General features: G+C 35.4%; 1 protein-coding gene across 1 annotated transcript in view; it reads left to right on the top strand.

The window, feature by feature from the left end:
* Positions 1 to 16,146, top strand: part of eIF5B (eukaryotic translation initiation factor 5B) — a 377,721-nt gene that overhangs the window by 65,103 nt on the left and 296,472 nt on the right. The window contains exons 6-8 of the mRNA XM_081752175.1: positions 1,303 to 1,505; positions 4,279 to 4,531; positions 11,072 to 11,233. Of these exons, the coding sequence (XP_081608301.1) occupies positions 1,303 to 1,505; positions 4,279 to 4,531; positions 11,072 to 11,233 (618 nt within the window). The remainder of the gene's footprint in view (positions 1 to 1,302; positions 1,506 to 4,278; positions 4,532 to 11,071; positions 11,234 to 16,146) is intronic.

Genomic DNA, 16,146 nt, shown 5'->3' with positions numbered 1-16,146 from the left:
TTTTTTTTTTTTTTTCTTCCCGAGCTAGTTGTATCTCTAGTTGTAACTAGTAAGTTTAGACGGGACATAGTAAATACTTTTGTGGATATTTGAATTTTGTTTCATTTGTTCACTGTTAATCTCAAATATTCAGTACACATTTTTCATTTTAACACTACAACTAATAGTTTATCATAAGTTAGCAACCACATAGCATCTTTGACTTTGAAGTAAATTTGTAAGTGGAAAATGCCTAATAAACATAGATCAGTAACCCGTAGCGTAGGCGCTAGGATTTTTTTCACGTAATGTTATAACCTTACAGGGAATTCGTGTATTAGTAACAGTTGTAATCCAATTGAGTTTTAAGAAAAAGAAAGAAAATAAAAAAAACTATTTCCACAGAATTGATTTGAGTTAACATTTGAATGGATTCTTTAAAAGAACCTAATAATTACACAGATCGTAAGAGGGCCTCTGGTGGACACTGCCTCACGAAATTTTCCTGTCCATGTAGGTGCTGCCCAACAGTAGTTCAAAATGTGCAATATGTGCAAACGTAAAGCTTACTGCTGGTTACAGACAGACAGACAGACAAAGAGTGTGTGTGTGTGTGTGTGTGTGTGTGTGTGTGACTGACTGACTGGCTTTTTTTGTTTGTCCCATGCAATGTGCAAAATTTTGTACATGGTACGCTGAAGGTACTTTCACATAATACGTTGCATGGGACGCAACGTTCAAACTATTGCATTATAAAGGACAAATTGAAAAGAACTACTGTTTTGTGATAAATGAATGCTTGAAAAAAATGTTCTCAGTAATTTTGGGACATCCTTTGTAGTATAACAGAAATTTAGTAGAGCAGCCATCATACCGGTATATCGTTAGATACTTGTTTTTAATACCTAAATATTGATTTTCAAAAGTAGGAATTGCTATATTTAGAGAGAAAGGATAAGAAAGAAAGGAAAGCGGTGATGGTATTAGAGGCAGCAGTCAACAAATGGCAGCAAAAGAATTTTATTTTAAGATTTTTTTCTTCTTTATCTATTAGATTTCAATTTATGTACAGTTCAAGTCAAGAAGAATAATAGTTTGTTTCGTGGACATCTTTCTATATAAAACTTTTATGTTTATTTTATTGTTTTGATTTGTTTATTAGTAGAACTCTTGTGCCACTCACAGTAACTAGTTCAGAAGAGGCTGTACATGTTATAGCGTTACTTGATGTTTGTAATCAGTATTTTCTGATTTTCAGTACAAGTGTTAATTGCGGCTAAAATAACAATGCTGGCTTATTATGTTATTTGTCCAATGTTGCAGGTGAGGATGAGGATAAAAAGAAGAAAAAGAAGAAGAAAGGAAAGGAGGAAGAGAAGAAAGATAAGAAGGGTCCTGGAAAGAAGGCTGTGGCTGCAATGCAAGAAGCACTGAGAAAGTTGAAAGAAGAAGAGGAAAGATTGAAGAGGGAAGAAGAAGAGAGGTTAAGGAAAATAGAGGAGGCAGAACGACTACGTGAAGAGCAGGTAATTTCACTGTGTACAAACAAAAACTCTCTCTCTCTCTCTCCATTCTAGCCTTATAATATCGCTGTTACTCTTGACATGAATCCTTCCCTACTAACACTCAATCACCCCTTCGGAATGTGTAATAGCAAGGAATCGTGATGGGTAACCACTCACATACATATATATACAGTATATATTTTATTTCGAAGTGTATGAAGATAGTGTAATTACTGAAGGAACTAAACTGTTACATGATTACAATCAATTTTTGAAACTCAGAAATGTATCTAAATGTTTATTAATGACGAAATTTGTAATGAGAATCCCCATCTCCGTCAGCGGTTTCTTAACATAAACACACATTGCTGTTTCAGTTAAATCTCGTGGCTTCATAATGAAAAAAACATTTCAGGTATGTTAAGCTTACCTGTAACATTCTGAAAACAGAATGCATAAACCATATTATGATAAATAATTTGTTACAAATTAATACACTAATAATCCCATTCCAATCACTTAATGTGGCTTCACTTATATTGTGAATGCTGATGTGATTATGCTGACCGGCATGTTGAAAAAACTAAATGGTTAAAAAAAAAAAAAAAGCCTCAGTAAATAGTTTACAGTAGCCAAGGTAGGTTTAAATATACAACTGAGCTGCTGACGAAAATAGTTATTTGCATGTAGTTTGTAGAGAACTATAAAGAAGGCTACTATGATTTCTTAAATTATTCAGTTTTGAATACTCACTTTTGAATACCGAATTTTACTGCCGATTATACGTCTTGTTCGCTTCCCAGTGCGTTATTGATTCCCAGTTCATTAACATTCTTTCACAAAAAAATAATACACAAATCTAACGGAAATACAATGCAGTCTGCTTTGCGTTTAGGCCCTGTCATCGTTATCCATTCCACTGATAAAGAGTCATGAATTAAACATTACTATTCCAAGATCTTATTACAACTGTTGTCATATAACCCGCAAAGAAAGCTCCCATTCATGATTTTCATTCAGTACAGTAGATCACACGAGGGTTTATCTTGTAACAACCTTCTGCATCTAATAACCGCAACACCAAGAACCCAAAGACGGTTGCGAAAAGTTCACAAACCAAGTAATGTTACAAGTGCAGCGTTTCGGAATTCATTCAAATTCCCCACTCAGAATCTTCAATCATACTTTAACAAGGCATATAAAGGCGTTCAGTTTGTAAAATTTCGTTTGTCTTCCCCAGGATTCTGGATTTTTGGACATTTGTATTGTTATCTTTGGTTTGGCTGAAAGATGGAATTGCTAATTTGCTATTTCATGGAGCAGTTATCTGTTTCACTACAACATTCGTGTAAATTCTTGTTAGCATTCATCGCCCGTGAACATCTTCTCTCCGTTATTTGCAAACAGCTCTAATTAATTTTAATCCAGTGTTTGTACACTATGTTCACAAAGGATGTAAAACATTACAAATGTATGTATTTTCATAGAAAAAAAGTATACATGTGTGTGAATGGTTATAAAATACAAGATACAGTTGTCAATGTTTAACTTTATCTCTTCATCTGTCATTTAGCTGCCATTACATTTCCACTGGCAGCCACCATCAGTTTCTCCGAATAATAATAAATAAATAAATAAAAAATACGCTTGTCACTATATATAGGTACATTGAAAGTCAACAATGCATAGAAGAGGAGAGTTACAGCAACACGACAAAAACCGGCATAACGTCAACATATGTAAAGTAGAAAAAAAATCATATTAAAAATCGAACATGCATGTAGCTCGCCAAAACTCGTCATGTTATGCGCCATACAGGAAGGTGTTTTAATTGTATGTTCCCCTTTTCTCCGTTGAGTCATCTGTTAATGGAACATCAGTTTTGAATAAATTTCACGACGCAGAGAGGGACTTCATTCTTCAATTAGATAGCCGTGACTACATTTCCGCAATGGTGTTTGTTCGTACCTAAATGAATAATTGCCTCATAGTTGATTCACCATGTCTGGATACATGACCAGGCACTTACTTGTTGATCATCAAGCTAGCTAGATTTGAGTTTGCCTATATGAAGGACAAAGTCTACCTACCGCTCCTACAGCAGTACTTCCAGGATCAGCGACGTCACATCACAGCTGCCAGTCATCTCTGATCTGCTGAGTCTAGAGTGTGGGCCGAACTGTATTATAGGATAGATGCATCCTGTTGTACGACAACGCCAGACACACAAATATTTCTAAACTGTGGGAACATTTCTAGAGCATATATGTCTGACATTGCAGTCATTTAAAATGTCTAATGGACTTTAGAAGCCAAAGTGTATATATAACAGTACATACAGAACTTACATTTCCTTTATAAACTTCTAATATAGTTTGTAGATATCTGACTAAACTAATGGGGTTAAGATTCTGGAAAAGTTAATCTTTTGTCAGAGAAATAGGTAACTGTTTTACAAAAATCTGTCTGAACCCTGGTATGTCATTGCATACTGCAATTAATGTAAGAGCCGCAGACGTGTTCATACGTTCTGATAGTTATAATTTTTAAGATTTATTGCGTAATTGCGAATTGACTTAAGTTGCATATTACCTAAGTCATTGGATTACTGTAATATAGTTCATTATATAGGATGGACTTACTGCTTTTTTTAAGATAAATTGTATAACATTCTTAAGAACATACTAAGGTTAGGAAAGGCGTATCATTTAACTGAAATTACGAAATTAGTGTTCGTTATGTTGTTTCAGAATCAAAATATATTTTTATTTTCTTTCTTTTTTTTTTTTTTAAGTTGCGACTAGAGCAAGAGCGGAAGGAAAAGAAAAGGCAAAAGGAAAAGGAAAGGCGAGAACGGTTGAAGCAGGAAGGCAAGCTGTTAACTGCCAAACAAAAAGCTGATCGAGCGAGGGCTCAGGCGATGATTGAGGCATTAAAAGCACAAGGTCTAGAAATGCCAGAGGTAGGACAAAAGAAACCTAGGCCAGGAACAAGAATTCGTCCAAACAAAGTCAAACATCAAACATCTACAGAAAATGTAGATAAAGGTCAGTATAACATTTATAAGTCTGTGTATATTTTTTGTATTAAGTGGAAAGTATATTGATATTATTCTGGTTAGTATATTTTCATGGGGAAAAAGTTTTAGAAAGTTATTTTATTGCTAAAAATGATATTCTTGGAAATTCTCGAAATGTCTACATATTTTGTATTACCATAAACATATTAAGAATCTCTTGGTAATGCTGTATCACGTGACTGGAAAAATCAAGAAGGTGGCCACCACTAATATGTGGTGAGTTTGCACCTGATAAAAAACATTAATTTGAAGGATAGTTCACGATGTTTATTAACAGTTTTGTAAATGTGCAAATCTAAGATTGTATTGCAGGCCTGGAAGTCAATAGCCGTGTTACGTTCGTATATTGGATAAAATATAGTATATAATTATTTGAACTTTTAATGTTTCGTTTCATCACATAGGATAGTCTATATTATTCTATTACCAAAGTATTTTTCACTATAGATTTATATTACGTTTCCTTTCTGAACATTCATAATAAAATCCAACAGCAATTCATATTCAGTTTCGTCGTAAATATATTACTTAAATCTCTTGTAAATCTATGTTCCACTTCTTCATTTACATTGGATGGAATTAGGGAACGAAGAATAAGTATATGTTTTCTTAGTGTCAGTTCATATTTTATCATTTTTATGTTATATTAAATTGCACGGAATTTGTCGTAACAGCTGTCAGATCACTCTAGGAATATTGTAAGAAAGTGTTCAGGCCCATGTATTTATATTTTAACCTAATGGTAAGATGTTACATGTAGTTTCATTGCAATATAAATGTTCACTATGTGAACAAAAGTATCCGGACACCTAGCTCAAAATAACTTACAAGTTCGTGGCGCCCTCCATCGGTACTGCTGGAATTCAATATGGTGTTGGCCCACCCTTAGCCTTGATGACAGCTTCCATTCTCGCAGGCATAATTTCAACCAGGTGCTGGAAGGTTTCTTGGGGAATGGCAGCGCATTCTTCACGGAGTGCTGAACTGAGGAGAGGTATCGATGTAGGTCGGTGAGCCCTGACACGAAGTCGGCGTTCCAAAACATCCCAAAGGTGTTCTATAGGATTCAAGTCAGGATTCTGTGCAGGCCTGTCCATTACAGGGATGTTATAGTCGTGTAACCACTCCGCCATAGGCCGTGCAGTATGAACAGGTGCTCGATCGTGTTGAAAGATGCAATCGTCAGCCCCAAATTGCTCTTCAACAGTGGGAAGTAAGGTGCTTAAAACATCAGTGTAAGCCTGCGCTGTAAGAGTGCCACGCAAAACAATAAGGGGTGAAAGCCCCCTCCAAGAAAAACACGGCCACACCATAACACCACCACCCCCGAATTTTACTGTTGGCACTTCACACGCTGACAGATGATGTTCACCGGGCATTCGCCATACCCACACCTTGCCATCGGATCTCCACATTGTGTACCGTGATTCGTCACTCCACACAACGTTTTCCTACTGTTCAATCGTCCAATGTTTACGCTCCTTACACCAAGTGAGGCGTCGTTTGGCATTTACCTGCATGATGTGTGGCTTATGAGCAGCCGCTCGACCATGAAATCCAAGTTTTCTCACCTCACACCTAATTGTCATAGTACTTGGAGTGGATCTTGATGCATTTTGGAATTCCTGTGTGATGGTCTGGATAGATGTCTGCCTATTACACTTTATGACCCTCTTCAACTGTCGGCGGTCTCTGTCAGTCAACAGACGAGGTCGGTCTGTACGCTTTTGTGCTGTACATGTCCCTTCACGTTTCCACTTTACTATCACATCAGACACAGTGGACCTAGGGATGTTTACGAGTGTGGAAATCTCGCGTACAGACTTGTGACACAAGTGACATCCAATCACCTGACCACGTTCGAAGTCCGTGAGTTCCGCGGAGCGCCCCATTCTGCTTTGTCACGATGTCTAATGACTACTGAGGCCGCTGATAATGAGCACCTGGCAGTAGGTGACAGCACAATGCACCTAATGTGAAAAACGTGTGTTTTGGGGGGTGTCCGGATACTTTTGATCACATAGTGTATATCTTAAGTCGACTGACATATTAATAACTGCATAATTTTAGAATATGAGTGAAAGTTTGCTGAAGGGATTTCTTGAACAAAAGCAATGAGGAATGTGTTTAAACATATTCACAAACTCTATTCACAAAATACTACTACTACTACTACTTCTTCTTCTGCTTCTGCTTCTTGCATCCAAGTAATGTTCGTTTTAACTACGAATAACGTTTGCAAACTGAATTACATTGATGTACAGTGATGTAGTTATTTTGCCTCCCTATATCGCCATGACTCCACATGCAAATCTCTTGTCCATTAGCGTAGGCAATGAAATAGGAATTTTATTCATAGCGAACTCTCTTTACTGAGAATTTTACGTATATCTTATGCTGCACTATTGTTTGTTTCACATATGGCTTTAATATAACTGCACATGCTACTAACACATACAATAAAATACCTAGGGCTGATGTGGCTTAGTGGTAGAGCGTTCACTTCTGGTGCATGGGATCTTTGGTTCGATCCCAGCTTGCGCCAAGTGATGGGGTTCTTCCATTTGGTCCCACTTTCGTCATTTCACCATTTCATCCATTTCTCAACATTACTGTTTCCTTTAGCCTAGCCGACATAACTGTGAGACATAAAACTTAGATTTCATTTCATTTCAATAAAGTACCTAAGGAACCCTCACAAGTGGTTAGATAGTTGTTCGGTCTTTTGCGCTGCAATTCCTGTTCATTTGTGACGCACCATCACGCTGGAGTGAATAGGCAAAGGACAGTGAATAACAAGATGTAGTGTGTGATTTCCTCTCACTCAGAATAGGAGTTATAAGTATTTATATCTACTGGACACTTGTGAATGAGTTAGTATCGAAGGATGAAAGAATGATAATTTAAGAAAGTTCGTTGACATATTTTTACAGAGACACCTTCTGGGTTTAAAAAGAAAGAAAAAATTTAAAAAAAGACCTCGAGTTTTATGTCATCGATTTTATAGTTGTTTGTCTGGTTGTTTGGAGTTTAATGGCGATGCAATCCATTATAAATTGTAAAGTGCCAAAGAAAACAGAACCTTCTAGTTACCGGTACTGTTCATTAGTCATAATATATCAGATAGCGTTATACGTAAACATGATACTAGGAAATAGAATAAATACTTATAATGTCAAATTGTTGTGCTTTTAAATTTTTATTACAACTTCTGTTGTATTTTTCATAATACAGCGTACTTGGAGTGGGAGAGTTCTCAGAATATAGGACACAACACATTCCGAGTACTCTTTATGTTGAGAAAAATGCAGTAAGATTGTTATTACAATTTAAACACAATACATTTGAAATTATAGAAGTATTTACACTATTTTCGTAGCGTTCTGCGTAAATTAACTTACATCTTACTCTGCCAACTTTGACGAAGCTGCCTGGAAGTAAATTTAGATACCTGAAGATTTTAATCGCATTTTTACACTTAAGATCATCAACTAAGCTTCTGAGTTATTTGCATACTGAATTGTAAAACTATTTTATATTGTGAAACAGGCCAGTTTTACAGTACAATTCATTATTGAAACTTGATGAAATAGTCAAAGTACTCTCAAAATAAATTTTAAGATTAAGAACCGACTATAAAAACGAAAACCACCACCAAATTGAAATTGCATTACAAAATCCTTGTCAGACGCTGACTAATGTTTGTTATTCTTCCGTGGTCTGTAATGGAGTAACCTGGATGACCAACTCTATCATATAAAACTGACAGAGTGGAACTGTGTTAATTATTTTAACTTATATTTTGGAATGAAATTGTTACGGAGTCCCATTCTTTGACTATATTACCTTTGTCGAAATTTAAAGATTGATGTTTCGTCCTTGTATCAAATGTTTCAAATACATTCCTTTCAACAGGGGAAGTAGTTTTCAGTATAAATTTGACTTAACATGATTATAAAGCTTTGTATATGATTTTGACTAACTTTATTTTATGTTTGGAAATGACTAAATGTTTGGGTAATCGCGAAACCGTTATATTACTGTCTGTAGAATCCTGGATTTGTTCTTACCTTACATTGCTCATTTACGTCTTGCGTATATACTCCAGAACAAAGTAAATCAGAGAGTCTAGACCGGTAGCGTGTTCGTGTAATCTATCTCTGTTGGAGGCGAGATAGTGCGGTGGGGAACGATCTTTATTATGAGCGTTGAATTTGCATGATGGTCTGTGAACCCGTCAACTACATTGGATTCAAGGCCCAGTCGTAGTTCAGAGCGTAGGTCCCATCCTTCATAACCTCAGTATTTTATTATTATTATTATTATTATTATTATTATTATTATTATTATTATTATTATTATTATATATTATTATTATTAATAAGTATTCTGCCTTTTGTCAGGTCCTGGGACTAAAGAGTTTTTTTTAATTTTAGATTTAGGCCTTGAAATGTTTCTTCCACGTTTTTCTGATCTTTAGGACAATTTCTTCGCAAGATATGACCAATCCAATTGGCCTTCCTACGAAGGATGGTGGTTAGAAGTGTCCTCTTCTCTCCTATCCGTTTTAAAACATCTTCGTTTGTTGATCTCTCTGTCCATTTTATCTTCTCCATTTTCCTCCAACATCACATTTCGACGCTCTCTAAATATTTCTTCTCTAACTTCCGTAATGTCCAGGTCTCTGAACCATACAGTCCAATGCTCCAGATATAGCACTTGACCAACTTCTTCTTAAGTCCAATATTGAGCCTTCTAGTTAAGAGTGATCTTTTCTTGTTGAATGCTTCTTTGGCTATGGCTGTTCTTGACTTGATCTCTTTGGTGCAAGCGTGTTTCGTCAAAATACTTCCAAGATACGTGAAATTCTCGATCTTTTCAAGTTCTCTTTGTTCTACTCTAACTCGTAAGAGCACGTTTGCATAAGGACGTAAAACACAGAAGGGGAAAGAAGCCAAATTATATAAGAAATAGTAATTTAACTTGTGAGTAATTTTTCAATACTTATTTGACATTTACAAATGACCTTGAATCTGTATTTTCGCCTACTTTATTTATTCTAACCAATAAGTTGGGCCTTATACTAATAGTATACCACCGTGCTTCAATGAGATAAGGGAAAGGAAATCCACTTGTTACCAGATCTATATGCCACTTTGTTTTCTGTTACGTTGTAAATATCGAAGGCGTGTTTTCTTCATGTTCCAGATATCCATTTCATAACCGTTTTTATTTTCTCCCAATTCAGAATTAATTCCACCGTGCTTCAATGAGATAAGGGAAAGGAAATCCACTTGTTACCAGATCTATATGCCACTTTGTTTTCTGTTACGTTGTAAATATCGAAGGCGTGTTTTCTTCATGTTCCAGATATCCATTTCATAACCGTTTTTATTTTCTCCCAATTCAGAATTAATTCCAATTGGCTGTTGATGCCTTCGGCCAACGAAACCAAGCTCTGCACTCGTAGAAATAAATAAATAAATCACACATTAGATGTAACCTGTAAGAATGAACTGATTTTTGTGAATATAGTAGTCGCTCGCAATCGGTTATTTGTATAACGTAGAAATGAACTCATTATTGTGTCTATGAAACGTTAAATTTAAAATACTTTTCAACTTCAGTATAGATCTAATTCTTGAATTGTTCTGTTAAGTTTATTCATGAGAGCTTCCAGGTGTTTCGCAGTTTTGTAAATAAAAATTATATCATGAGCACAGCGCTTGTATTTCACATATTTCAACTGTTCTCTTTGTAGATAATAGACTCAAATGATCCGTTACAATATCTACTAAAAGTAAAGATAGGGGGCAACCCATAGCCAATCTTTCTGCGTGTTCATAAACTTGGTCCTCATTAATCCGTTTGTCGTACACCTCTGTATTTTCAATTTATTGGATTTATGCGTACATTCTAGCACGAAGTCCTTAAGGATAGCCACCTCTGCGTATAATAGCAATAAAATTCAATTTTATCATTAGAAGATAAGTAATTCTGGTCTTTCCATGAATTAAGAAATTAATTTTCCACATTCATTTAAACGATGACTACGGAGAAAAATACTAGGAAATGTTTTGCTGAATATCACATTTCGTAATGTAGCTCTTGAAATTAATAAAAAAAAGTAGTTTAACGTCCCATAATTATGTCCTTCAGGCTAAAAGAGACGCATGATTATTAAAAGTGAATGTAAAATGGAAAAGAAAGAGTGAGAAAGAAGAGAAGAAGGATTTTTTTGTGCTATACCACCGGGACTTGATCCCAGGACCACGTGCATCAAAGGATACGCGCTAGCCACTTTACCACCGGGAAGAAGTGTAACATATCTCATCTGCATAATCGTGCTCAGAAGTGTCCTGTCATTAGTGGCAGTCACTTGTCTCAAGCTACATTGTAATGCATGCGAACGTTACGATCCTTTGCTAATTCTTTTGATTTTATGAAAGAATTGTTATGTAATAGTCCTATAATAAAGTGTTTGTGCAATTATGTAACTTTTTTGTAGGTTCTGAGGACACTAAGACTGATGAAAAGAAAGTAGAAGTAGAAATCATAGATGCAGAAAAAGATGTGCCAAAACCAGAGGGGGAAGTTAAAGAGAGTTGGGATCAGGAAAGTGGAGATGAAGTAAAGGATACATGGGATGCGGAATCTTCAGGGGAAGAAGGTAAGCAACTTTAGCTATAGAGAAGAGAATGGATGTTAATAGGGCATAAACGAATCACGTAGGTTTCTAAAGCTCATTTCGTTTATATCAATCTCAGGATATGTAAACTGCACGTTAGTGAACATTGAAATTTCCAAGATTGTCGTGTTGGGAGCTATTTATGCGTATGTGTTGCTATTGTAAAGAACTCAGCTCTGGTTGTATATGTCATTTTCTCCTCATTCTTCTCCCAGTTCTCTGGCTGGAGCATTTTTCCTTTTACAGCGTGCTACAAATGTGTGCTCTGATTTACTATTACTTAAAGGAAAGTTTATGAAACACTGTATTTGAGAAATAACTAAACTACTTAAATTCAAATAAATTACTATAAAAAAATCATCTTAATGTTATTAGCTGTATTTTTCCTTAATGAAAATAAAGAAGAATCGCATAGGGGAAGAAAATGTAACTATACCTACAAGAGTCTGTATTTGCGTACGAATTTACTTTTATCTATATTTTGCACAATAAGTAGAAGAAAATACGAAGCAAGTAGAAAACGAGAAACATACTTTTTATGAAATTAAATGATCTAGACGAAACTTATTTTGTATAATACAGCCTACGTAATTGATAGAGCAAAGGGTTAATTATCGTTGACTTTCGAAGCCCTTGTTGTAATGTCAGATAATTCATAGCGTTTAATCAAAAGTATATGCACTGGGGGAAACGTTTTAAGGACGCTCAATAATTCATGGATCTGTCCCAAAGTTGGCCACAAAAATAATTTATACTAATATTAATTCATTTATTTGGATCCTAATATTTCGCTCACTTTCGCTTCTGGGAGATTCTTTGACAGATTTCACGGTTTGAAACTTAAATCGAATAGAAATTCACATGTTACTTATTTAATCGTTTCCTCACAGATACTTTACTAGAAATTACTTCTTGAAGTCTTTACAGAAACTCCTAAGAACACTCACGTAATGAAAAATGCATTTATAGATTAATCAAGAAAAATAACGATTTTGAACTCGTCATTCTTAATTCATAGTAACTAATCATTATATTTAATTCATATTTTTCACTTACGAAAAATTGCTGAAAAAATCTTCTATAGTGGTATGGAAAATTTGTGTGTAGGTTTACTTTTTAACTTACTGTACCTTTTACTGAACAGTGTTTGTGATGTTTCTTAGCTTGATAATATAATTCCAACTTCTGTCTAGTGATCTTTGGTCGAGATTTAATTCCTACTTTTAGTCCTATTAAAGTAGAATTCATACGTGGAATTTTCTATTTGTGAAGAGATCTTATGAAGCCCGTGTATCTTGTTAATGGTGAGCTTAGAGGAAGTCAAATACTATATTTAGATGTTTCAGCTGTGTTATACGGAGTTTTATAATACTCACCTCAATAACACGCATAACCATTCTGATTGGCCATACAAGCAGCTGTTCAGCCAGATGCGTAATGTCTGTCCGGAGTGTGGTATCCTATCCTCGCTATAAATCTTAAAGCAGCTGGGTGATGCCTGTTGCTGTCCTACTGGTTGGCGGTCAAAGGACATTTCCTCCAGAGACATTTGTCCAAAGTACATTTCGTCCAAAAGACAATTAGTTCAGAGAACGTTTGGTCCAAAAGACAATTGGTCCAGTGACATTTCGTCCAAACGACATTTCGTCTAATGGGCATTTCGTGTAGAGATATTTACTTCAAAGACACTTGTCCGAAGGGCATTTCAATCAAAACACAATTGGTTCAAAGGACTTTGATTCGATGGATATTTCGTCCAGAGACATTTAGTCCAAAGACACTTGGGCCTGTGGGTTCAGACGGGAAAGAGTCTGGGAACAAAGCTTGAAGCGATCTAGCCCCCAGCGTATTTTGAATCTAAGATGGCTGATTGGAACTCATTTCAGACCGTTGGTTGGAGCTAGGGAAACGGCATTTTGCATAAAAGTTTATCATCAAGAGCACGTTGTGAAAATAAAATTAAATGAAGGGGCAATGATTCTAATTTTATTTTTATTTTTTTATTTTATTGTATTGTATTTATTTATTTATTTTTACAGAAAGTACCAAATCTAGCAAAAATATGCTGTATTATGCTTCAACATTTCATCTTTAAAAGAGCGCAGATATAGAAATCCTATCAAGAACAGTGAACCTGTCAAAAGTTTGCTAATTAGCAAGGACAAAAATATTGAAATCAAGCAAGTGAAATCAATAACGAAACAATGACTTCGTTTTTTTTTTTTATTTTTTGTTTTTTTTTTTATTTAAATTTTCTGAAAGTAATTTTTATTACAAACTTTTCGAATAATTTAAATTGCAACATTTAATGTGTAGAAATGTTAAAAAATTAGAAAATCTTAGAAAGATATGGGTATAAAATGTGTAAAGAATTATTTTTGACCCTAGAAGCATTCTTTTTTATAGATGGAAAGATTCTCCAGAAGGCCATTTATAAACCATCATCCCATAAATAGATGTCATCATCCCATATTATACAAAGTACGGAATACACTGAAATAGAAAATTGTTTGGGGGAGGGGGTTTGTAAAAAACAGTTGGCAATAACAGTTTGGAGATGAGTACCAAAACTAGCCAAAACAGGATGATTTACAGGAGAAATGAGTTGATAGTTGTGACCGGCAATCGATTTTTGAGTAAAGTGCGATGAAAATAACCTAACTTAAGCTAATCTAACTTCACTTAACGTATAAAACCATAAAACGACCGAATGTGAGTAGAAAATTGCAAAAAGTAGATGAAAAAGCTGGCCTCCCATCGTTAAACAAAGACGCTGTTGGCTATACTACATTATTAAATATTCTAGAACGGTTATGTTATTTAAATTAGGATTATAGTTGCCAAATACCTATTACACTGCTATAGAAGTACAGATCTGGCATTTTTGCTCCATTATTAAAATACTTCATTTGTATATTTCTGCAGTCAGTGATGTTTCGTGCTTATAAATTAATGTAAAAATATCATATGCAGATATACTGTTGAGGATAATTATTATGCTTATTCAGTATCCATAATTTCTTTATATGTGATCCTGCTCCTTTACGAAACATAATGCTGCACATTTCCGTTTGTACGTGTGCTTCTATTACTTTTTTAAGAAATTCTTTCGCATTGTATTTTCAACACAAAAATTTTATACAAATTTTACTTTCTCCCATTAAGACTGGTTTGTTGCACTTATTAGCAATAGATTGCTGAACACGTTTATTAATTTTAAGAGTAGAATGTTAACATAATTTTTAAATGTAGCGCTCCAGTTTTGGATTAGTTAATTAGAAATATAAAACTTAATTTTCTAGTTTAGATTGAAGTAAAAAATTTGCGCGTTAACATTTAAGCAAAGTTTAAAATTTAAGCAGTCGGCAATAGCTGTGTTTGAATTGTATTTAAAATGTAAAGTTTTGTCACGTTCTTCTGTTGGGGTGTGCTTCGATTTTAGTCAGTTAAAGTCGATATGTTTATTCACATGCTATGGCTGACCATGAGTTTCTTCAAGAAATAAGAAGCTATTGAGTTATAATAGTTATATATGCCATTTTCACTCGTGTAACAAAGACAAGACCTATTAGCGTTGCGAGAAAAAATCAATTTGTTCTGCTCGGTGCATTACTACTTGTGACGATGACAGGCTGGAACTTCTTAAAGATGGTACAAATGATCACTTTCATGGGACGAGATTTACGGAATCGAAAATCAAATTAGATCAACTTTGAAACTGAATGCTGAAGCTCATCCTAATGCTCCCCACGAGGAATTGTGAGGCACGCATTGGTCGGGGTTCAACAATGCCCGATGAAGAAGTGTTTGAACAATGCCCGATAGAAACACATTGACGAAGTTTGAATAGCGTCCTCAGCATCATAACCATCCTCGTCTGTCCCAAAAGCTTCAGCAGTGTGAGATTGTTTCACCATATACAGTTAGTGAGGTCGGCGATATCTTCTTCCAGATTAATTCTGGACTGAATGATCCAAACCGAATCTTAATGTGGTTTACCCATAATGACTTCGTGCTCCTCTCTCAAAGTGATAGAATATTTTGCGATGGTACGTTTAAAACTGTTTTGCAGCTTTTTACAATACATGGTATATTTATGGACCATTGCTTTCCATTTGTATATTGTCTCACTGTCAGAAAGACTGAAGATACATATTCACTCATTTACGAAGTACTCAAGAACTATGGAGGGAATACCCCTTCATCCAATAAAAATCTTAATAGATTTCGAAACAGCTGATATAAACGCAGCACGAGAGGCGTTTCCAGATTCAGTGGTCAAGGGATATTTATTCCATTTCATACAAGCTATTTGGCGTCAATGTAATCATGGACTCGTACCGGAATACAATGACCCTCAAAGCCCAAGAGTGAGAAACGAAGTGCGAATGCTACTTGCTTTGCCCCTCATTCCATTGGATGACGTTAGATGTTTTTGATAATATCACTGAAGATATGAGCGATTCAGTTCAAGATGTCGTTTCTTACGTGGAATCGAATTACGTTAGAGGAGAGCCTGCTAGAGGAAGAACCTGTCTCATCTCTTTGGACAAAATCTCGTTTGGACCAATTCTCTTTTGGATGAAATGTCACTGAACCAAATGTCCCTGGACCAAATGTCTTTGAAGTAAATATCTTTGGACGAAAAGGGTGGTCACTGTCCTACTATGTCCTACACGTGCTCAATAGGGCTTAGGTCTGGAGATGCAGTAGGAAAGGGTACAAGGCACATAACCGAATAGAGCACACTGGATTGCCCTGGGAATATGAGGATGCGCATTATTTTGCTGAAAGTTGGGACTTAACGCAAAGTATCTAGATAAGGTCGAAGGACAGAATAGACGACGTTACACATGTACAACGCAGTCATACTCTTCTGAGTGGAGACCGAGAAA

The sequence above is a fragment of the Thermobia domestica genome, chromosome 3 (genome assembly GCF_964235325.1).
Source record: "Thermobia domestica chromosome 3, izTheDome1.hap1.1, whole genome shotgun sequence".
NCBI classification, from domain to species: domain Eukaryota; kingdom Metazoa; phylum Arthropoda; class Insecta; order Zygentoma; family Lepismatidae; genus Thermobia; species Thermobia domestica.
This window is presented reverse-complemented; position numbering and strand designations above follow the sequence as displayed.